General features: G+C 41.9%; 2 protein-coding genes across 2 annotated transcripts; both read left to right on the top strand.

The window, feature by feature from the left end:
• The first annotated feature begins 1830 nt into the window (after window positions 1-1830).
• On the top strand, window positions 1831-3688 carry cxcr4b (chemokine (C-X-C motif), receptor 4b). The gene is made up of 2 exons (XM_003962075.3): window positions 1831-1959; window positions 2098-3688. The coding sequence occupies exons 1-2, from the start codon at window positions 1954-1956 to the stop codon at window positions 3229-3231; spliced, it is 1140 nt and encodes a 379-aa protein (XP_003962124.1). The 5' UTR covers window positions 1831-1953; the 3' UTR covers window positions 3232-3688.
• A 2503-nt stretch (window positions 3689-6191) lies between these two features.
• Window positions 6192-24667, top strand: dars1 (aspartyl-tRNA synthetase 1). The gene is made up of 18 exons (XM_003962053.3): window positions 6192-6339; window positions 8217-8316; window positions 10077-10106; window positions 10397-10454; window positions 11405-11497; window positions 12473-12575; window positions 15372-15474; window positions 15895-15975; window positions 17572-17631; window positions 19255-19366; window positions 20503-20637; window positions 21563-21710; window positions 22569-22715; window positions 22960-23002; window positions 23303-23383; window positions 23667-23778; window positions 23927-23998; window positions 24102-24667. Exons 1-18 carry the CDS (start codon window positions 6317-6319, stop codon window positions 24191-24193), a joined length of 1593 nt encoding a protein of 530 aa, XP_003962102.1. The 5' UTR covers window positions 6192-6316; the 3' UTR covers window positions 24194-24667.
• Window positions 24668-24720: the final 53 nt, after the last annotated feature.

The following is a 24720-nucleotide window of genomic DNA, read 5'->3' as shown; positions in this document are numbered from 1 at the left end:
ACACAATGTCGCCTTTCCCCCCAGCAAACATGGCAAGCTGTAAAATTTCTAGATAGTTTGTGTATTTAAAAAAAAAATTGAAAGACATACTGAATGAAAAAAGTGAGAAAAGTATAGAGAAAAGTGATTTAAGAGAATGTTTAATGTAGGTGAAATCCGGGAGTGTTTGCGTGCAGATAAAAAGCAACTGTCTGTGGGCTGAATGACGTTGATAACAGCATGCTATCAATACAGTGGCCTTTCTCCAAGCTGCAGATTTGCCCTGTTCCTCTCCTCAGGAGCTCGACAGCACACAGGATTATTTTGCAGACACTTTGATAAGCTTCATCACATTCTTATTACCTTTCATTCAGGGCCGATGAGCTGCTCTTCAGATGCCTGGATGCCGGAAGATTCTTCATTACAACATTCATTTACCAAACTTTTGTTATCATCAGCACCTCATTTCAGTTTTGTGAAGTTGTGCATCTGTCTTAGAGGTGGGCTTGAAAGCTGCATTTGCAATAAATTATCCAGGAATTAGATTTGTCTTTTGTCGCCCTGCTGAAATGAGAGTCGACAGACTGAGGAGCTCTGAGCAGATGTTCTGCAGAGTGGCAGACTTTGCAGTAAATTAAAACGATTATCCCTCAGGGGTTGTGATCAGTCACCCTCTCGTGAAAATGGTTAGATTTTGTCTTTTAATGCTGGTTTTTGATTCAACCATGACTTTTCCATTTTCATCGCAGCGCAACGCTGATGTTTTGAAACCCAAGTTGATCTGCAGTTTTAGGGATTTTCAGGTTACAGGGTTTGAAAGCGCCCACTTGCAGCTGCAACAGCAGGATCATACATTGGAAAAGTGTTGAGAATGTCAACACAGGCTGCTCTGATCTGCTTTAAATCATAGACACATGAACATAATTCATTCAAGCACCAAAAGATTTCAAGACGTCACTGGCGTTTTTAAGATGCTTTATGAAGATAGTGACTCACTGCATCGATCATGGCTCTCACATATCAAAGACACGTTTTCCAGTGGATCTGGTTTCACAGTGAGGAGGATGGATTGGGGTTCGTGGGGCTTTCTGCCTCAGCTGAAATCAGAGAGTGACTTAAACTGACCATTTGATGGAATTTCCACTTTATAGGCTGTGTGGCTCCTCTCAGATCTACTGAACCGATTCAAACCGCTGATGATTCAAACTGTCATCAGGTGCAGTTCTAAGATGATTTGTTGGGAGGAAATTGGATCTTGAAGAAGATCCAGCATGACCAGTGGACATGTGCACAATTAAGAATAAGCAGGGAGTGACTGACTGTATATGCTGGAGTGATATTCCCACAATATGATATTATCATATACAATCCATTCATACCCCCTACAAGCGTTTACTGCTATTAATCTCTAAGATTATTAAGTATTTTGTTCAACATTTTGCCCCTCTAGTTACCTGTTACTTTTAAAGACAAGTAAATCATTAAAAACTGACAACCAGTTGCTGGTTAAAAAATAGTTAAATTCACGATCACTTTTGTTTCTGACGTTTTCAAACATTTTCAAACTCTTTTGGCATCTTCTCTTTTGTAGTGAACAGCGACTTGAAAGTGTTTGTATGCGCGTTTTTGGGCACCAGTCGTCTTCAGACTCACTTGCATTTCACCTCGTCAGGGAGACATCGGTTACGCATTTTTGCGTGTTTGCTTCTTTTTTCTTCTTTTTCTTTTCTTTTCTTTTTTTTACTGTGTATGTGCTGAAGGACGGAAGGTGTGACACAAGGACGGCATCGAACGACGTGTCGTTGGTTTTATAGCCGTGCCGTTTTTGGAGCGGAGCGCCTCCTGCTGCTCCTCCCCTCCGGGGGAGGTGTCAGAAGGAGCGGGGTATTTATTTGCACTTAGAGCAGAAACAGTGTGGTTTTACTCTCAAGCGCACGTTGTCCTCGGCTAACCGTAACCAACTAGCCCAAAAACATGGAGGTTAGTATTTAATAGCCTATTTCTGTTTCAATCCTCGTAAAGTCATACAAGTACTATTACTCTAAATCTTACAGTTCTGGTTCACAATAAAATTGGCCAACACCTGCCTGATTTCTGAATTTTCATCTTGTCTTTCAGATTTTTTCTACGTCCATGGACTCAAATGACAGCACCGCCAACAACTCCTCGGAGATGTTTGAGAGTGAGGAGTTTGATTACTTTGAGGAGCCGTGCGGCGCGGTGCTTGGCAACAGCTTCAATAAGATCTTCCTGCCCACAGTTTATGGGATTATTTTTCTTCTGGGAATCATTGGTAACGGATTAGTCATTGCTGTGGTGGGCTACCAGAAGAAGGTCAGAACCATGACTGATAAGTACCGTCTCCATCTCTCTGTGGCCGACCTCCTGTTTGTCCTCACGCTGCCCTTCTGGGCCGTGGATGCAGCCAGTAACTGGTACTTCGGGAGCTTCCTCTGTGTGTCAGTGCATGTGATCTACTCAGTCAACCTGTACAGCAGCGTGTTGATTCTAGCCTTCATCAGCCTCGACCGATACTTGGCAATTGTGCGGGCCACCAACAGCCAAACCACAAGAAAGCTCCTTGCCTCCAAAGTGATATATGTGGGTGTGTGGCTACCTGCCGCAGTGTTGACCGTACCAGACCTGGTGTTTGCCAGGGTGCAAAGCTCAGGCTCCTCAAACATTGACTTCTTCGAAAACAACATGGAAACTGCAGAGTCAAGGCTAATCTGTCAGCGCATCTACCCAGAAGATACCAGCCTGATGTGGACCGCAATATTCCGCTTTCAGCACATTCTGGTGGGCTTCATACTGCCAGGCTTCGTCATTCTCATTTGCTACTGTATCATCATTGCCAAGTTGTCACAAGGTTCCAAAGGCCAGGCGCTGAAGAAGAAAGCGCTGAAGACCACTGTCATCCTCATCCTCTGCTTCTTCTCCTGTTGGCTGCCCTACTGTGTCGGCATCTTTTTGGACACCCTGATAATGCTGAACGTGGTCCCTGCCTCATCCTGTGGGCTGCAACAGGCTGTGGAGAAGTGGATCTCTATCACAGAGGCCCTGGCATATTTTCACTGCTGCCTGAACCCTATCCTCTACGCTTTCCTGGGAGTTAAGTTTAAGAAATCGGCCAAGAATGCACTGACAATCACCAGCAGGTCGAGCCAGAAAGTGACTCTCATGACCAAGAAGCGAGGGCCGATATCATCCGTGTCCACAGAGTCTGAGTCCTCAAGTGTTTTGTCAAGTTAATGGTCAGGTTCTGCCTCTGTGACTGCTTCTTCTCAGGAGGGAACTAAGCTTTAATTTCAACAAACTTACTACCTTTTGTACAAATGTAAAGAAAAAGTCTTTTATACAATTTGCCTTCTTTTTGCCTTGTTTGCTGCCGTTGTGCCGTGTGTTTTCTCAGGCGATGCCTCAGTTGCTTCAACTGTAACAGGCAACATCCATTTTCATTTTTGCAAGTTCTGTTTGCTGCTTTAAAATGTGACTTTTTTATTGTTGAAGAGGGTAGCTGTTCTTAAAGAACTGTACATAGTTTGTAGAATTGTGTGTTCGCACTTAAACTGTGTGAGTATGTGAAAGCTATAATTTATTGATGTCATTCACACTGGAATGTTTGTAAGAGAAACTGCATGCTGCTTTTTTTACCATTTAAAATGAGTGTTTTTGTAATGTAAATAATAAAGAAATTCGATGCCTCTCACAATGACGGTGTTGGTTGCATTTTTAACCAGCCCACTACTCTTTTCCTTGGGGGTGGGGGATGGTGTGTGGGTGTGTGTCTGGGGGATGGGAGTTACACACAAATGTTCCCACCTGATCCGTCTTTAAAAGCAGGAGTAAAAAAGGCTGTAACTTCAAAAACATCTGTACGTTTGGAACATCAGTGCCACAAAAAGCTAAAGTCTGATTATAATTAGAACTCATGGCAACATAACATACAACTTCCTTTAATAGAAATATTACATTTATTGTGTTCCACCTGTGTTTACATAATTTCTTTTAGAAATGTGGTCAGTCAGCCACACCGAGCGCGTTCTCAGTATGCAAACATTAATTGATTCTCTCTCTCCTGTAGACATTAAAAAAAATCCACTGGGATTATATATAAAACACAGCTTTCACACAAGGTTGGTTACAGGAGAATGAATCTGGCAGGAATGATGGCTGAATGATGTTGGAGACCAAAGGAAGCTGATAACAAAGGACAACACTGAGAATGAGAGTCGTCAGATGTCGGCTGTGCGGTGTAGTTCATTCAAGGCTCCAGTGGTGCAGCATTTCCATTTCTTTACATGTAAAAACGGTGTGAAGTGGCCTCATCCAGGCACAAGGTTAATGGACATTTTGGGGCTCTGGTCTCTCGCGGTGCTGCAAGAAGAGACAAAAGATGCCTTTTTTCATTTGGAAATGCTCCCAGAAAATTCAGGATTTGCAGACGAGGTCCTATTCCCTAAGAACCAGGAAGGATCTGCCATTAACACCTTGGTACCTTACAAATAATCCTTTGCTTCTTTCACTAGTAAAAGTTAGAAAAGGGTATTGTGGTGCTTGAATTGTATATTAAGGAATTACCTCATTGATATCCCCAATACACTGCTCTTTGGGGGAAAAACCACCCCAAATTATGAATTAATCAATAAAATGCTAAATAAACCTGACATGTTTGAATTAGGGAAGAACTTTCACATGCTTAAATTGGATCCTAGAGATCATGTACTTCCTCTGTTTTGTCCATTTTAAAACTATTTAGTCACAGTGAAAACAAATATTGCTCTTATCTCATCCATCAAACTCAATCAAAATAAAAACACTCATATCCCCCTAAGGATTAAACCCGTGAGTGCAAGAGGGTGTTCTTTCATTAATAATTGAGGCTTTTTTCTCTGTGTGAGAAAAAAGCTCCATGCCATAAAATCCCAAGCCAATGCTGTCCCTTCAATCATGTAAACATGACAAGGGTTTATTTTTTTATTGAACTATATGATAATAATCTCAAACAAATGTCGCCATCGCCGTTTCCAAAACATCAACATCATCTTCCTGTCCCATTCTGTGAAACAGTCACCGTTTCTAACTTGATGTATTAATCAAAATAAGCATGTGGATATGTTGCAAGAGCGAAGTGCTTTTTGTTTGCTTTATAGGTCAAAGGCCAAAGCTTTTGAAATAGACAGGAAATATCCTTCAACAGCATTTCACTTCCAGTAGACTATGTATCCCAGTTCTATACTGGGATTTGAGACTACTGTCCACACTGTTCAAGACCTCTGCAGCAACAATAAACATGTAAGCAGATTATTTTTAAGCTCCAGAAATGAAGACAATATTAAAGGACTTGTAAGAATCATGGGTGCAAGAAGCAGAATTATAAAACGCCCTTTGGGATAGTTACCTGCTCCACTAATGGTTACATTGTTTCAGTTGAAATGGAAGCAGCAGGAAGGCTGTTTCCTGTTCTGGAAGATCCTTTGACCAACAGCTTGAGAAAAGCTTTGATCACCCCCGCTGTTTTTAAAAACCTGCATCACTCATGACAGAGAGCCACTCATTTAAAGGTCAGTGGATACCTGGATGCACTTTGTGCGACCAACCAAAAGGTGTGAAAACTATTTTATGGTTTGTCACTTCAGCGCTTTTGGGCATGTGATCAAAAAAACCCACACATGTTGCGTGTAGCTGTGAACAGAACTTTTCATTAAAAGCATTTTACATACTCAAACAACACATTAGTATCAAGTAGCATTAAAATCTTTTAGCATTTAAAAAAAATATATATTTCAAACAAAAGGAAAGTCAGAAATGTCAAATAGAGCACCAGCACCATAGACACAGTTTAATGCATTGCAACAGCTCAAGAGTAAGGAATACAGACTAGACATAAACTAGAAAACATAGTATATACACAACACACAAATGAAGAATTAACAATGCATTTTAAGCAAAATAGTCGAGGCAGTGTTGTGGAGACTGGAAAAGCCAAACATTAAAAGCAATGTGTGGTATCTTAAATTTTACCATTAATCAATACTGTACCATACAGGGTATACGCTCAGTTTCCAAGACTATTACTATGATGTAAACAAAAAAGCCTGTTCTACTCTAATCTGGCATAAACATGTAGGTTGAACGTACACGGACTCTTTCCAAAGTAGGAACTCTAAATTGTCAGTTTGTTTCTTGCCGGATGAACTACACTGCGGTATTTTATGCCCCGTCAAAATCGGTCCTTCCTTCCTGTTCTTGCCCACGACGTGAACAGCTGGTGTAGTTCTTCTCTCTGTCACTCAGTCATTTAATTCTTTTTCCTTCATTAAAAATACAGCCCAACATGACTAAAGACGAAGTTAAAGGGTAAGAATAATGGAGAAAATACGTGTTGCATGCTTCTCTCTTACATTTTTCTTGCATGTTTGCCGTTTTGTCTAGCAATTAGCTTGCATTACCCCAACGTTCAGCAGATTGCATCATCTGAAAAAATGACAACACAAAGTTTTGTACATGTCAAAAAAGTATTTTTAGTAATAACACACCACAAACTGCTGCAAAATCTGCACTTTTGATTGCAATGAACATTATAGTATAACTTGTAATTAGTAGTGCTGTATTATTATCCTAGCATAAGGTACTTGATGGAGTACTATGGTAGGTTCCTGGTTTATGTCCCTCATTTTTTGTGTCATACGTCCACGAAAATAGAAATGTGTGTATATGTATATATAAGATGAACAGAAGTTGCCCCTTGTCCCAAACCTGTCAAATCTTGCTTTCACTTTCCCCCCACTGGAAATGTACTTTTAAATTCTGTAACTCCAGCACACAAGGAATGAGTGGGGTTATAGTGCAGCTCCTCATGTTCAAACCAACATTGAGAGGTTGCACTGCTTTAAGCTTTATTATAATTCCCACATGTTAGATGTGTCGATTATAGTCTTACGCATTTTGTAGCTCATGATAAATACTTCTCCAATAGTTATCTCATTCATAAAAGAGAGACCATCAATTTTGGTTTTCTTGGTATGCCTTATATTAATACGCCTCAAAAGCTCCATTAACGCATCTATACTTATTCTTACATCTGATCTAAAATGGATGCTTTTTTATGAGTTCACTTTTTGGACTTTTTTTTATTATAGTATGTATGATTCACTGATGAGAGTTTTATGATTAACTGTGAATGTTTAATGATCTGTTGGTTATGAACTTAAGCATGTGATCTCATGAAATGCGAGTTACAGTATTTTGCATGTTTGCTTCAAACACAGAAAATCGGCTTCTATTACCGTCCGATCGTGAAATCAGGTTAAACAGACTCAGAGAACGCTCAAAGTGTTCAAGCGCTCAAAATGATTCAGTGCCACATTTATTTTTTAATGTATAAATAATTAAATAAAGCAAAACATTAAGCAACACAAAGATAGCTGTTATTGCTATTTAAAGTCGGCCTTTGGTCTTTGTTATTTCCTGTGACTAAACTCAAACAGCTGACATGTTGCGCAGCGACTTCCGTCAGCTTGAGACAGCTTTGACCTGCTCAACTAAACACTTCATCTAATCTCATCCAAGCTATATCTCGGCCTTTATTGCTCCATTTTCTCAAGATATTGAGAACTGTTGTCATAAATAGAACAGAACTCTTGTGTGTAAGCCCTTGTTTCCATTCCTTTTCATCATTACCTGTATGATCTATGTTCTTTTTTCATAACATATTTTTGTAACATGCGTGTTGAATTTTGCAGTATTTAAAAATCTAAAGTTCTCCTTGATGACCAACACATGACATTAGCAATGAAGTATACACATATCTGATCTGTGTGCCGTCTTTCTCCTATAGGCAGATGCCACAGGATGATCAGCATTCGTGTTGTGTTAAGTGGCAGCCTTATTCAGCAAACACACACAATGGAAAATGTTATCTTAATCACCTTATCTCTGAACACAAGTTCAATACTGGATTTAAAAGTGTAGAGAGACAGTGGTCTTAATGCCAGTGTGTGTCTTACTGGTCTCGCATGCAGGTGCACTCCTGCACGAAGCAAACTGTTCACACCGGCCACCAGTGTTTTGTCTAAAATAACAATGAAATTAAAAGTGTAGACTTAAAAGCTGGAGGTCACGGCAGCTCCAAATTAATTTTCCCAGGCGGTCAACAACTTCCTCATGGGATGCGGGAGAAATAGAAGGTGGAAGTTGACTGAGATGTTTATGTTATGTGCCTCTTCCTGTTTCAGCGCAGCGGAGGCAGAGCAGGCTCAGTCAAAGAAAGGTCTGAAGAAACAGCAGAAGGAAGCGGAGAAAGCTGCAAAGAAGGCTGAGAAACAGGCCAAATTGGTCAGTGGGCTTTTCTTCTTTTTGATTCACATCCGTCGACCCCTCGTAACAGCTGTTAGGGCTTCACTGTGCAGAGCTGTTGGGCATTGTGAGTCTAGGAGGGCACTTACCCACAGTGCAGGAGACTATCCATTGTTCAAGTATTCCTGTCATTTTGGTTTTGTTTACATCCACCAAACAAAGCTCTGTTTTCCTTTACACCGACTGCATAACATGTTGCTTGAGACCAGAGTACGTGTGGCCACACTCGCCTATGGTCTTAAATAATAATGGCTCTTTTTTTTACCCAATTGTCAGACAAATTACTTTTATTCCTTCCCAACCATCTTCACATAGCAACAGAATATTCACACTGTGTTCTTCTCCTTCAGGGTTTTGGTGTTAAAGTATTTCTTCTCAAATTGCCACGTTCCTGTGTCCCTTTAAGGCATATTTCAGTGATGGAATTGGTGGCATCTGCATTCCAATGCCAGACACACCAAAGGTTTTGACTAGTTTGTGAAAGCATATTTTCCTTCTGATACCGGCAGGTTTAATTCATTGTATCACATTAGGTCTTTATCGGTATCTGTGTCGTCAGCTGTGGGTCTTAAAAATACCAACCGGGCTTCACTTCTACCTTTGAAGGTTTTTATACGATCCAGCATTGTCAGCAAGGCCCCTGAGGTTTGTCTCAGTTCTACATCGTTGTACGAACACACGTTTTAAGAGATAAACTAAATATTTGTATTAATCTGACAGATATTAATGGAGATAATGCCTGATATCAGTTTAGCATCATAGTTCAGTTGCATGTTTTCCTCAAGCTTTCCTGACTACTCCGTGTGCTATTTATTGCACTTGGGAGCATCTTTGCCAAACCTAGCGTGGAGCCATGGGAATCACTGCTTTGTGGAGCAGCAGACATCGCTTAGGAAAATCCTTTTGACCCGGCTGGAGTTGTGAGAGAGCCTAATGTGATTTATTGGGTTTTCCTCCACAACCGCTTCGTCGGATCTCCTTTAATGCAAAAAAGGGAAGAGATTTTTTTTTTTTTTTTAAACACTTTGTGAATACAAAAATATCCCATTTAAATAGGTCTTTACATGAAATCCTTGGAAGATTTGTTTTAATTTAATTTTCATCGTATTGGAAACGTGGTTCATGGAAGAAGTAGGTGAATCTCTGCTGAAGGCTTTTCGTGCATATTTGGATTGCTATACAAGCTACATCTACTCTGTTCTTTGTGTGTAATTGTGGCTCTGCTGTTGTTTGGAAGCTTCAGTTTTGTTTGATGTCGTCTATTATCTGGCTGTCTTATACCAAGGCTGGCTGATTTCAATTCAGTTCACCGGCACCAACCTTTCTACGCTCCGCTATCAATTTACAGGGAAAATGGAGGAGTCACTTTGCCAAGACCAAACCTCATTGCATTGTGGGAGTCATTTGCCTAGAAGTCAGTGCAGAGATAAAGAATCTGCCCACTTACTCTGTCTGTTTCAAAGCAATATCTTCTCCTGTCATTACTCATTGTCTGTGATCCGTCAGAGCCGTGCGTGCTTTCTAGGAATCCAAGGCAGCATCTGAGATATGATTTATTAATTTCATTCAGTGTTAAGATTCTATTGCGATGGCTCCAGCTGAAAACACAATCGACATGATTGATGAGGCAACGATTTGCAGTTGTTCTGTTTTAAATATTTTTAATGTTTTAAATTTAACATAACACTCGTTATTTCCTAATATTGCATTTTAAAACTCAGCTGGCTTTTTTTTTTCAGGCCACAGAGCAGCAGGGCACAGAAGAAGATGTAAGTACCTCCCAGATCACACATCTTCTTCACTCTTCTTTTTTTCACTTTCCTTGATTCTCACTGTGTTATCACACCTTTGCTACAGTTTGCATGCTAACTACATGCGCGCTGAGATCTTTCTCTGATGTTCAGCAACTTCCTTCTGACATCACGATAAGCCATGCTGTCTGTGGTAGTCTCATTACTTTGAAGCTAATCATAAGCGCCGGCTAGGATAAAAACAGGAAGTTCTTTTGTAGTTATTTAGCAGTCTGGTGAAATTACATGTCACTCTTTAATTCTTTCAGGACTTTGCCAAGGACCGATATGGCATGTTACCCATGTTCCAGTCACAAGAAAAATTAGGTGGGTATGAGTAAATGTGGTAAGAGTGATAGTTGGAATAGAAATTTAGAGGAATTATTCTAACAAATGTCCTCATTTATCAAATTGAGGCATTCATCCATTCAGTGTCAAAGAGGTGTGGAAAACAAATACATGAGGCACACAGTCTAGATTTCAAATCCAAATATCAGAGATAGAATATCTGTTATAAAAATGTGAACGATTGAATTATATGTATATAAACTAAGAGCTTTCTGGCAGTACTTATTTAAAATTCTTTATATTTTGCTTATGCACCTGTTCCACAATCAAACAAACAGTGATTTTAATGTCGGCACGATCAGCGTTGATACTGAGGTTACTCAAGCCACACTGTTCTTCTGGCTTCCTGTTATTGAGAAGTTACCACAACAGTAAAACAGACTTCAGATTGTCTGCCTCATTTTCTCTCTGTCGCGCTACTCTTGGCACATTTGCAGGCATTAAACAGATAAAAACTTATTATGGGGCAAAGGACATCTGAGATGGCCCTCAGACCTGTTGAGGTCGTCTCTCTGTCTGATCGGTCTTTTAGCTCCAACAAAGTGGCGCCTCCTTCATCTGTGTTCCAGCCTCAGCCGTTGGGATGGGATAGGGGGGGATGGCTGGGTTAGGGCTTTCATGTGGGGCCCTCCGCCTGAAGGCCTCTGTCCTTCTGCCTTGCATGGCTGTCTTCTGCACATTGATAGTAAAGAAAAAGTGTCTGTGTGAGTGACAGTGGTGAAACTAGAGTCAATTTGTCATACAGTTTTCAGAGCATGGGTGAGCTGGACAGCTCTTTGGCAGGACTCTAATGTGTCTTATTTATTAGGCTTGTCTGTAATCTGAGTAGGTTATTGTATGGCTGCACATGCATTCACATTTTGCCCATGGGGGTATGTAAGGGTTGGGGAAGCCGTTTTGAAGTTTTACTCTCTTTGTGTGTGAGGCAGAAAGGGTGTTGGTGCGCGTCCAAGACCTGACTCCTGAGAAAGCTGACCAGCTGATCTGGCTGCGTGCCCGAGTCCACACCAGCAGAGCAAAAGGTGAGTCCACACCTCACATCAATTCAGATTCCAGCTTTGAGCAGCTTTTTTTAGTGGAAGCGACGGAGATGAGATGACCCCAGTGCTAATCCTCAGTGTATTTGTGACACATCTGACACATCTGCCCTGGGCATCGCTGCTATTCTCTGACTGAGACAAAGCTTTAGCCTGAGTCTTTGACTCACTTTTCCCATGACCTTTATGTCATGACATCACTCTACAGGCTGATCAGACAGCTTAAAACATGTTTACGGATGTTTTCTGTTGAACCTCTACTCTGCTACACTATGAGGTCCAATAACTTACAAATATATATGTAATAACACTTATTAATATACTGTGAGTGTGACCTAGAATAGCTATAAACTACAAAAAATAAACTAAGTATATTTGTTTGTTATGCATTAGGATAAGGTCTGTTTTCGGCCTCGGTTTAAATTGTACATTTTGGGGGGGTGTAAAATAACTCATGTGTATTTTCATAGCAATTTCCTTTGGCGATAACCTTTATAGTTACTTCCCTACTAGACATGTCTTCATTCTCTCTGATCGCTGTAAGGATGTCCGTGTGAGCAGAATAACATCCTGATTTGCTTTGGAAGGCGATGCATCTGCTGGTGGGATTTTGAAATCATTGCACCCCCCCCTTTTTTTCCTTTCTCACAGCCAGCAAACATCAAAGATCCCTGGGTGGTCTGACTGTCTACAGTCCTGCTGTTTATTTAGTTTAACGTTGACACTCTTCGTAGGTGCGTGTTTGTTAGGAAGGTAGCAATCTTCACACAGTGTGCTTCAAAGAGAACACTCCATTCACTGTTGTTCGATGCTTCACCTGTACCTGTGGAAGACGCAGAGCTTTTACTGAGGCAGCATACGTTTCTGCAAAGAAAGCGCCGTTTCTGCTGCGGCATGCCTGCTGAGGAGTAACTGCAGCACTCTTAACAGCCTGCCTCAATCTGTTGTTTGTGTTTTCAGGGAAGCAGTGTTTCTTGGTCCTGCGTCAACAGCAGTTCAACGTGCAAGCTCTGGTCGCAGTGGGAGATCGTGCCAGCAAGCAGATGGTCAAGTTTGCCGCGAAGTGAGTGCCGAGACTGCTCTTCCTGTTGGAGAGGGCGCGAACAATGGTGGGAAAATCCTGGGCCCTAATAGTCACACATTCTGAGGCAGAGTGGAGGTGGAGGGAATCAGTCGTCTTTCATTTGACAACAAAAGCTGGCAGTTAATGGGGTTGGATACACCAGTGGTTTAATGGAGCAGTTCCTGTCGAGATGGTAGATACAGTAGATCATATCAGTGGGGAGGGGGGGCAGTTAGTGGCATTAGTTAAGAGCATCAGCAGACCAACTGGAGGTCTGTGAGATGGAAACTGGAATGATGACTGACATCTAATCCTCAGTTTGTAGCTGTGATACACAGAAGAGTTATTGACATTTCATTTCCTATATTGATATTGATTTATGACTTCACTTGACAGTACATAAGATGAGAAGACCTCAGAGATATCAGGCAAGGAAGAGGTTTCATCTGCATTTAAATCAGGCCTCCCACTAAGTGGCTGTAACAGGCTCACAGGAAACTGCACCAGTTTCATGCTGAAGCCACATCAGTTTAAATGATCTGTTTATTAATAAATAAGATCATCCGATCCTCTCAGCACCACGCTGTTGTCTGCTGAACTGTTCAGAGAAAACCCGTTTGTAATGAGGCCAGGGTCACTGTTCAGACCCCTGCAGAATGATGATACGCACACACTCACACACACACACGCACACACACACACACACACACACACACACACACACACACACACACACACACACACACACACACACACACACACACACACACACACACTGATCCTGACACAGTCTGCCCAAAGCGCAGCTCCAGTGTTTTTCAAATGATTGAAGAAATATCACAGGATATTGTGTTTCGCTCACATTTCAATATATTTTTGAAACTTGTGGATGGTGCCGCAATGCTGTGGTCGGGCAGTTGGATTGTTGTGCAACGTGTCACCACCTGACATCGCAGCGAGTGAAAGTGTTGAGAGAAGCAAGGCTAGACGGATAAGCATATCTCACCAAGAGGCCTGCAGCAGCATAGTTTCACAAAAGCCTGTTACAAGTGGCTTTACTCCCTTCTGTGGCTGACCTCGCATACTCTGGCGTGATGATTGACAGGCGTGAGCAAGAGCCAGGATTACACGTAAATCCCCTCGTAATCATGCTGAGGCGCTGATTAGACTGCCGGTGTATCATCGTCCCGCACGTTCTATACCCAAACCATTCTCTTCTCCACCTCACGATTTAATTAAGTGTTCTTGAGACGCTTCAGCTTTTATTTAGCTGAAGGAGCTGCATCACTCTGAAGTGCATAGTGTAAAGCTTTTGGCCTCCAATCCTGTAATAATCATGTCTGATTGTTGTGTACTGTAAAGTCTGTTGGTTTTATTCAGCACTTCATCACCACACTGAGTCGGTGTTCATTAAAGAATTGCTGATTAAGACCCTTGAAAATAATCATAGTATGTATCCTGATGTTTGTCTGACTGCAGAGCCATTTCATGAACACATTACAGGTTTAGGAAAAAAGTCATTTTGCTCAATAAAGGATTCCAGAACGTGATGTGAAAAGCAAAAAGTTAACTGTGTCTCAGATTTGATGCTGACTGAAAGAATAGATTTTTTATTTTTTGTTTATTTTTAAAAATCAGCTGCCAGCCTTAGGTGTCACCTACTTGTTGGGACCATAAAATACAAGAATCAGGCTCTATTTTTACATGTAATCAATGTTGTAAGGCAACAGTTTTTATCCTCCTTGTCCTCTAAAGTGTGTTTTTCATCCCTACGTGACATGTCAACCCCTGAGCTGGGTTGTTGGTCTGTTTCCTGTGGTGTTTGTCACCACAGAGCTCCAACTTGTCCAGCAGACTCTATTAAAGCTGGGATTTATTTATCTAACTGATCTCCAGTAGGAAGAAATGACCTTAGCTGTAGTTTTCACATGGCTGTGATGACCAACCTTTCAACCATTACTGCCTTTTAATCAGCAGCGTGAAGGACTGCCACTGGTTTTCTTAAAAGGCAACATGGCAACAGTGCTTAGCATCAGTCTGGGGTACACCATGATGTCCCATGGTTTAAAAACAAAAAGGGAAGAATCGGAAGTAGATAATAGCTAAGTTTCCACAGAGCAGCTTTAAACAAAACTAATCCTCTCCATTATGTGTATATACATGTGTTTTTCTGCCCTGAAGCTACAATTAATGAGACTTATTGGCATTGTCAAATCACTATTTGACACTGAGTGATGTCTTCCTGCTTAGACTTGGCTCTGCACACTAAGATGGCTCTAAACATGCTAAACATGCCAAAATGGGATTGAAATCAGGGCCCTGAAATCCCACCAAATCCTGTATGTAATTTTTACACAGCACAGATTAATCATATAACAATGTGGCTAAATTAAACAGGCCATAACTTTTGACTGGATATGCTAATGATGTTGTTTTTACATCACACAATTTAACACCAACTTCGCTGCAGAGGTTGCGGTTGTGTAAAGCAACCTCCTAATGCCAAAAGAGTTTAATCACAGCTGAGGGCCCCTTTGGTGGAAAAACTGCATTAGTGTCTGTTTTACTTTAAAGATCTCTTCAAATTTGGAAAATAAATGCAGTCCACCCACAACTTGAACTAAACGGCTACCCATTTCCATGCTGCGCCCACTAAACCACGGCAATCTAAGTCAAACCGTCCGTCTGCAAATGTCACTCACTGTTTAATGGAATCTTTTTCTGGCCCTCCCACGCAGATGATTGCGTTATCCAAGTGAGATCTGTTTACTCACTACCCTGCCAACTGTCTCGCAGCATCACCAAGGAGAGCATCGTCGACGTGGAGGCGTCGGTGAGGAAAGTAGAACAGAAGATCGAGAGCTGCTCCCAGCAGGATGTGGAGCTCCACATTGAGAGGGTGAGGATTCCTTTTTCTCTGCAGTTATTAAACACACAGCAAGACCAGCAGGAACATAAATACATTTTTTTAATAAATAAAAAATCTATAAAGTGATGCCTGGGAGCTCAAATGGTACATGGCGTCTGCTAAATCTGATTCATATCAGTGAAGCAGGTGAGGACACACCAGAAATGCCAGGAAAATATGTAAATACCCACACAGAGTTTGGCTCTGCCCTTATCAGCACATGATCATTAGCTCCTGGGAGAGCCATAACTGTGTTGATGGTGTGATGTCTGACAATGTTAATGAACATGCAGCGTTCTTTCTTTGCACATCTCAAATCTGCATGTGGTCAACGTGCCCGAAGATCTAAGACAGCTATTAGTGCGTTTCCACCATCTGAATGTTAATGCCCTGTTTTGTTTTTCCTTTCAGATTTTTGTTGTCAGTCAGGCAGAGCCTCGTCTCCCCCTGCAGTTGGACGATGCCGTCAGGCCTGATACGGAGGGGGAAGAGGTGAGAGGTTATGGGTGGCAACCTTTTTTTATTTTATTTTTTAATGATCCTCACCCACATTTTGGGTTACTCCTATTATTGACTGACATCCAAGACTAATCTCATTGTTTTCAGTTCCACACAGCTCCAAAGATCACATTAAACCCACATTAGTTCCAGTAGGTACATGATTAATGGGGGTTTTGTTATGGCTGAAAATGAGCTGATGACAGTGAAGACTTGTGACACGCCTAAATGAGTTCAAATACGCGGTGACAACCTGATGGATAATTATTCTTCAATTCATCAGCTTGTTGGATTTTTTCAGTTCTAGCGAGTCCTGCCATGAACCGCCGTTGTTGTTTGCTCTGGTAATGACATTGTCAACAAGGACAACAAACACTGGTGTTTTTCGACACACTCGGATCAGATAATGAGACCGGGCTGATACAAACAAGCACAAGAGCTCAGTGACTCGTCAGGCATTCAGGGAGGAACGTCACCTCATTTGACTCCACCATTTCCATGCAAGCCACATTTCCGACGTGCTGCTTGTAAGGGCCGGCAGCCAGGGTTTATGGAGCTCCCTGAATTCCAATTAAGAAGATTTGTGCATCAAGGTTGAATCGGGCTCATTTAGGAAATCATTATTCCCTCCCCCCCACTCACCATTTAGCTGATCATTAACAGTTATTAATCATGGAGGATTCTAGTAATGGCTAAGCAGTTAACCTGTTGCATCGGCCTACTTTACGAACGTGGCAAACGAATTACTCCTCTTACAAGCTCTTTTTTATTTGTTATCGTTTAAACATTTACAAGCAAAGGTATAGATTTCATCGGAAAATAATATCTGTTGGCAGATGTTTGTCCAGAAAATCAGGCTGTGCAGCTGCGGCGGCATCCTCGCTGTTTTCTGTGGGGATTTAACATGTCAGTCACACACACTTGTAGAGGTACCTGCTCTCCTGAGAGAAACAGGCCTTAACAGCCCCATCTATCTCACTGTCTGCCTGTCTAACCTTTTGTACCTGTGTGTGGGGCTGTTTGGAGCAGGATGTTGATACGCAGACCATTAGCTCAAAGCCCAGTGAGTCCTCTGAGGAAGCCCGACACGTGTGACCTTGGAACCAACAGTTCCTTTTTCAATGCAACATTTTTCTCATTGTTGGATCCCCCCCCCATTACCTGCATAATAGCAGGTAGCAGCTGCTACAAAGGCGTGTGGGATAAGACCTTCCAAAGTGAATTAATTTGTATACACTTGCTGTGAGCTGCTCCCAGTTGTGGGTCTCACACACACATATAAAGTTGGCATCACAGGACAGTCCACATTCCACTTTTTATACAGAACACTGAGGTAAATTGCACAGACAGAGGTTGGCTCCTCATGTAGGGACACCTTAGTTGGTCATGGGGGATGATGAAGCGGGTATCCTTTGTAGAAGTAGAGATGTTTTTCCTACCTGTAAGGAGAATTATCCATGCTGATAGCGGACTGGAAAAAGTCAGTTTAAAAAGTGCAAATTCTCTGTGGACATGTGTGGAAAGTGGTTAGGCTGATGAATATTTCACAAGTGGAGGGTTTGGGGCTGATGTGTTTTTGTTTGTCCTCAGGAAGGCAGAGCTACTGTCAACCAGGACACCAGGCTGGACAACAGGGTGATCGATCTCAGGGTAGGTTGCTCACATAGTTCAACATATTCTGCAGAGCGTCTGATGTAACCAAAAGTTCACCAACAGTTGGATGTTGGTCTATATTAACGGTTCGATTCCGTTCCTTCTGGTGTAGGATTCTGACACGTTGCCTGAATAAAATATTTGTCACCTGAGGCTTTTGTAACTGTCTGGAACTATTAAAAAAAGACCCTTTCAGATGTCTGAAAGGAACCAGTGACATATTTATATCAGCAGTGTAGCGCATTTACCTAAAACCTCAGCATTTTGACAGTGACAGCTTTTATGCATTAGCTTTTTAAATGCAGTGCCAGCCCCTTCTCTTCTGCGACACAGGCAGCAGTCGAGACCGAACCGCAGAGCGTCTCATTGTTTTGATGTATGTCTCCTGTGTGTTTGTGTGAGGTAGCAGGCAGGAAAGTACCAACAGCAACACGCACAGACCCCACTCACAAACCTCAGAACACCTGTTCTTGTGAGGCAGTGCCCTTTGAGCTCATGTACAGGGGTCTGTCATCAGCTCTGCACTTTAGAGACCAGTGAAGCCATAAAATGGTTCCCACACTAGCACACAGGTGCTCCTAAAGGAAACCATAAAATGTCACATATAATAATTTGGCACTTGTGGAACCTGCACCTGTAACATCCACAGACCCGATCTACCACACTAGAGAGATGTCCAACAATGACTACTGTTTGTTCCATGTAATAAGAATTACAATTCCTCAACCCCCCTCCCAAACACACACACAGACAGGCAAAAGGTCTGTACTTGATATAGTTAGTGGTAGTTCAGTCTATTTCATATCCATTTCAGTTGGGCGTTGTTTGCAGAACCCAATGAGTTACTAAAAAGCATACTGAAGCTGAGGGAGGAACTCATTCAAAAACCCGGTTTGAAACCTGGATGCACCACAACAGCTTCTTCTCTTCTTGACGTTTCCCTCAGACTTGCACCCGCCTGTCTGGAGGCCCCACCCTGAGCCTCCATCATTAGAGGAAGCGGCGCGTAGCTCTGCGCTGACTGTTACCACCTACTCACAGTCTTATCTTTCCATAACTGGTTTCTTTGGTTGGTGTGAGGCTCAGATCAGCCTCTCACTGGTTTGCAAAGTTTTGCTTTGCTTGACGTGTTCCAACGCGCCAGTGGTGGTGTTTCCCAGACAAGGTCCAATCATTCCAGAACCAAACCTCAAGATGAGGGTGAAAGAGAGAACTGAAACCTGCTTTTAGTAAAATCTGTCTTTGTGATGTATAATAACCTGGGTTGGACAACACTGAGGCTCAGTTGTAGAAATCCGGCGGTGATTTCAGATGAGTCACGTCAAAGCTAAAGAGGAAGACACTCCCTGAAACAACCCGACTGTTACACTCATGGGGAGTTTGGGACTTTACACTAATATCTACATTCATTTGACCAGTTTTTTCTCCCTCCATGCATTTCTAATGAGTGGGTTCTTTACATGATCTGGGCTGTTGTTGATTTTGAATGCACACCCTCTCTCAGGACAGGAATCTGCCTTTTGTTTTATCACCTCATTTTTGTTGTGTAACAAATTCTATAGAGGAGGCCAAATGTGGTAATTGTGCCATTTTTGTGCGTGCGTTTGTGTCCTCTTGAAGACGACCACCAGCCAGGCTGTCTTCCGATTGCAGTCGGGCGTGTGCCAGCTCTTCAGGGACACCCTCACCAACAAGGGCTTTGTGGAAATCCAGACACCTAAAATCATATCAGGTGCAGATGTAAACACACAGCGACACCGAAGCTGCCCTTCCATGAACACACGAGGAATCATTTTCCAATTCATGTATCAGTAATGCTATTAGATCTCCCTTTGTCACCTCACAGTTAAATGCTTGGTCAGGTTTTTCGCTAGACTACAGTTCAAATTAAGAGGTAGTTCAGTTGAAGTATTGATGCTTGTCCTCTAAGGCCACTGGAATGTTTTCATCTGCTAACTTCTTTAGCAGCTAAGCACCACTTACCGCGACAAACGAACCCGTGGACTTGTAGAAACAATCCTGGAAAATCAATTTTATCTCGCAGCAGCAGTGTTGGATCCTGGCCCTTTAATCCGTGACAGGAAATACCTTATCTCACACAAGAAGAAAGACGTGGTTGTGGATTTGAAGTGAAAGATTTGTCACTGTAGTCAACAAAGCAAGCTGCTCTTAATCTGCTATTTTAACAATGCAAAGGTGGCTCATGATGGAGATTATTTTGATCTGGTGCATTTTGGATTAGTGTGTTTTGTGTGAGATAAACACCTGCTGACAAGATTTAAATAAAAGATGGACCAGACATAATTCTGAATCGTGAAACCCTCTATTTTAAGGCATTTGCATCATACTACCCGAGTTCAGGTTGCCATAATGACAGGCTTTGTTGTCTTAAACACAAATGTCCCTTCCCATCTCCTTTTCCTTCCACCTTTAATCCAGCCAATCACACGGGCCCAAGCTCACCACAAAGAATTCAAAAGTGCCGCGCTTTTATTTTGGCGGCACTCGCGAATCAATTCTTGGTCTTTATGCAGAAACCACAGCTTCCTGTTTGATAACACCCATAGTAGTACACGCACTGTATACAGTGTGAACCACTTTACTGTGACACCGAGTGAGACATGTCCCATGACGTCTATTAAATGGGGAACTACAGATGTCTTATGTAACGCTTGTTGTGTCAGTTAGATTAGGAACATCATACCAGGAAAAAACACAGCATCAGCAGTCAAGCTGCTAAATGTCACGAGTGATTTGTTGTTCCCTCCAAAATGAACAGATAATTTATGGTGCAAATAATGGTCATTTTAGGCATTCAACATCGGAGAGAACTACATTTGTCTAACAGTTGTTTGTGTCCAATCACAGCTGCCAGTGAAGGTGGAGCGAATGTCTTCACTGTGTCTTACTTCAAAACCAGCGCCTACCTGGCCCAGTCTCCACAGCTGTACAAGCAGATGTGCATTTGTGCTGACTTTGAGAAGGTCTTCTGTGTGGGACCAGGTGAGTTCCTCCACATATTCAGCTTGGTGTAATAGAAATGACTGTCAAGAGTGTGGTAAAGTTTAAATACGCTGATTAATGAGGAGACCGGTTTTAAACAGGCCCCAGTTGCAGTTAGATTAAGGAGACCCTATTTTCAGAAAAGCCATAGAGTGTAGTCTGTTGGAGCACAGTGGGACTTTTTATAGGCTTTATGGCATCGTGAACGATTTAAGAAAACCTGCAGCTCATCTAAGTGATCAAACACTGCCACCATCGGTACAAATGAGACCTGAGTAAGTTCTTTCCCTGTCCAGACCATTGCCGAAGCACTGCGGTGTTTACTCTCACACTTGGGCCATTTCAGCCAAAGGGAAGGTTTAGCTGTGGAGACAAAATCCCAGTGCCTGAAGCAAATTTGCCCACAGATGGAGTGCAACCATTCGAAACCTGTCAGAGTTCCACCGGGAAACAACCAAACGTCAGAACAAGGCAGCTCAGAGGAGCAGATGTCAGTTTTGGAGTCCAACAGCAGAGTAAATCTGTATGTGGCTGCAAAGCAAAAATAACTGTTATTGTGTAGTTGCGGGGCCTAATTTCCACTAAATTCACCTCTACACATCCTCAATCACCTATTTGTGTGCATGTGTGGCGCATACTTAAGCTGTCGGTTTGAAGAACGGAGCAATAATTCATCAGTTTGGCCACAATTGATTCTTAGCCAAGTGATATGAACCTTTATTATATTGTTAGGTCTTCATACAACCACCTCTGATTTGGTGTGTCAGAGAATCAATACTCGGCTAACAGCTTTTCTCAGTTTTAACAAAACGATGTAGGAACACGGTTGCGTGCATATTGATGGTAATTTCTCTAAAGATTGTGTTCCGTGCATTTGTTTTTGTGCATTTTCTGCTCCTTTTAATATGGAACCTGCATCATTTAGTTTTCAGGGCAGAAGACTCCAACACCCACCGCCACTTGACTGAGTTTGTGGGTCTGGATATTGAGATGGCCTTCAACTACCACTACCACGAGGTGATCGACTCCATCACCGATACCATGGTGCAGATCTTCAAGGGGCTGAGAGACAAGTAAGATGATGGATTAGACAGTGGATCTGACTCAGAATACACGGCCAGTCTTTCACCTTATTGTGGTCTTTCAAAATGCAAAAGTTTGATTTTGACAGTATAATTCTTAAAAAATACTGACATCAGCTGCTGGCAAAGATGTGTCTTTATTGCCTCCTAGTGGTGCAACTTCTGTTAAAAAGGCCCAAGTTGAGTCATTTCACACGAGATGCTGTTAAAGCCTGGTCCTGGTGGAGGGTAAATCCTGGATGAGAATGCTTATATTATCAATTTTAAAGGGCCAACTTTTAGCATATGTGTATTAAGATTCAGCCTCTGTTTTCAACTCTTTAAGGTATCAACAGTTTGCTGCTATATTCATGGAGGCAGAGGGTACAGGGTGTTAAGAAAACAAGGCTGTTTTTTCCCAAGGTAGTATCATGTGTTCAGGGCTGTGTGGGAGGCAGCGGTTGCTTGCATGTCTTTAAGTGGAACTTTTGTTGGTAGGTTTCAGATTGTGACTTTGTTCCTCTTTACTTCCAGCACCAAGAGATTTGATCCTCATGACATTTTGAACGTAAATCATTTGCATACACTGCGCCCCTTTTGTCTCAGCAAATTCTGAGACTGTGGTTTTGAGGCTTTGTTTGGGATTTCTTTAACTACAGTAGAAACTGCCTTCATTAATGCGCCTTTGGACTGTTCGCAGTTGGTTTATTGGCCATAAGGTCAACTTTTTAAATTAAATGTTGCATGAATCCATAGGAAAGCGTTAACAAACCAAAGTATTCCTCACAAATTAACTGAGTATAGGAATTGCAGGGTTGACCTTTTAACCTGGACCCTGAGACTTTCTTACTGTGTGTTTGTCTGCATCAGCTTCCAGACAGAGATCCAGACTGTCAACAAGCAGTTCCCCAGCGAGCCTTTCAAATTTCTGGAGCCCACGCTGAGGCTGGAGTACACCGAGGGCGTTGCTATGCTGCGCGAGGCCGGAGTGGAAATGGGTGACGAGGAGGATCTCAGGTCGGGATCAGGCCATGTTTCAAATCCCACTCATGCTGTCAGAGCTTTCATTTAGCTTAAAAAGGAAATACAGGAAGTGAAACTGGAATTTGTGTGATTTCTTTTTTTTTTTTTTTTTTTTTTTTTCCCTTTTCTCCCTGAAAAGTATTTAAAGAGCATTACTGATCTGTTTTAGGAACCATGAGAATAAAATGAGATGATTTACAGTAACTAAAACACAAACTTCTTTGTTCTACTTCAACAGTACACCAAATGAAAAGCTGCTCGGCCGCCTGGTCAAGGAGAAGGTAGAGTTCTGTCATATTTGTTTAGCGAGTCGAGCACTGGCTGTGCAAAGCATGTCGGGGTTATAAAGAAGTCACATATAAAGATTTAAAGTCTTCATAAACAATACACGATGCACTGTCTACTCCATCAAGGTCACAGTCTAAGATGCTTTTTTTCTGTTTTGCCGTCTTTATTTACACAGAAGCATCTAGATGTGTACTTGTGGAAAATAGCGAAACAACTCAAATAAAAAATTTTCATTACTGCTGAGATTATTGACTGTCTGGATGTCTCTGACATTTTTGTCTTTGTTTTTGCAGTACGATACCGACTTCTATGTTCTGGATAAATATCCGCTGGCTGTTCGACCTTTCTACACAATGCCTGATCCAAACAACATGGTAAATTCTTTTCAATCACACATAGATGTAACATAAGAAAGAGCTTTGCTAATAGTTCTGGTTGTGGCCATGAGGATGAACTTCTATAGGGAACAGAAAAGACTCTGCAGCAGAGTGCTCATCAAGAATTATACTGAATGTAACTTCCATTAATAATGCATCAATAACCGGCGCATTATTTATACGTCCCTATTGCTACTATCACAAATTTGTGAGGATCTGTTCAAAGCTTTGTTTCTAAATTTGAGGTTTTGTGGTTTGTAACATGCCCTTTTTCTACCAGAAATACTCCAACTCTTATGACATGTTCATGAGGGGAGAGGAGATCCTCTCTGGAGCTCAGCGAGTTCACGACCCCCAGCTGCTGACTGAAAGGGCCATGCATCACCAGATCGGTAAGAGGGGTCTGATTTGGCACAATGGATGATTTTTATTTGTGTTGTCTCCCTCTGCCGGTATTTGTTGTGAATTACAACCACGAGAAGCTAATTGTACTCTTAAAAGGTTTTCTAAATGTAATGTATTATTTTTCTGAACCCACAGATCTCGAGAAGATCAAGTCGTACATCGACTCTTTCAGGTTTGGAGCGCCCCCTCATGGCGGTGGAGGCATTGGTGAGCAATTTCTATTATGTCGAGCATAAAAAATTCATTTGCTCAATAGTCTGTACTTGAGTGAAGCGTCAGGTTTTTCTAAAAATATTGTTGTCCCACCCAGGCCTGGAGAGAGTCTGCATGCTGTACCTGGGCCTTCACAATGTCCGCCAGACCTCCATGTTCCCACGTGATCCCAAGCGACTGACTCCTTGAACCTTCAACTATGAAAACTAAACGGCTAATCTGGGAATTGGTTATGGAATGGATTTTGGTGATGGGAACAATATTAATCCATGCTCAAGAGCATAAGAGTGCCACAGCGAATTAGCAACCATGACCTCAGAATGCAGCTGTTGTAATGGGTAGGGTGTCCTTTACTCACTGATCTACTGAATTATCCTAGTAAACACAATAACAATTACCAGAGCTATAAAAAGGAGGAGTTCACCAGTGGTTGACAGATATTGCTGTAGGAACTGCACAACAAACTAGTTTTTAATGAACAAGCCAGTGTTTGACTGTGGTCTTTTTAAGAAGATGGTATTATTTTAACAATAATACCTTAATACAGATCTGAGTCCCACTTACCACCAGCAGAGCCTGGGGACTAACGGTTATCTTCTTCTGATGTAACTCTGTATTTTGTATGACAGAGAAAATTAAACGTACACAGTTGTTAACAGCGTTTCTATTTGTTAATTTGTTTGTGTGTTGACTGAAGTCACACTGAAATTGGATTT

This window comes from Takifugu rubripes, chromosome 1, assembly GCF_901000725.2.
Source record: "Takifugu rubripes chromosome 1, fTakRub1.2, whole genome shotgun sequence".
NCBI classification, from domain to species: domain Eukaryota; kingdom Metazoa; phylum Chordata; class Actinopteri; order Tetraodontiformes; family Tetraodontidae; genus Takifugu; species Takifugu rubripes.
Note: the sequence above shows the minus strand (reverse complement) of the source record. Positions and strands in the feature narration are given on the sequence as shown.

What these genes read in the sequence shown, in the direction of transcription:
- dars1 (XM_003962053.3), top strand. Translation starts at nt 6,317, where the DNA reads ATGACTAAAGACGAAGTTAAAGG. An exon ending in ACTAAAGACGAAGTTAAAGG is followed by an intron (nt 6,340 to 8,216) that starts GTAAGAATAATG and finishes TTCCTGTTTCAG; the next exon opens with CGCAGCGGAGGCAGAGCAGG. An exon ending in CCAGTCACAAGAAAAATTAG is followed by an intron (nt 10,455 to 11,404) that starts GTGGGTATGAGT and finishes TGTGTGAGGCAG; the next exon opens with AAAGGGTGTTGGTGCGCGTC.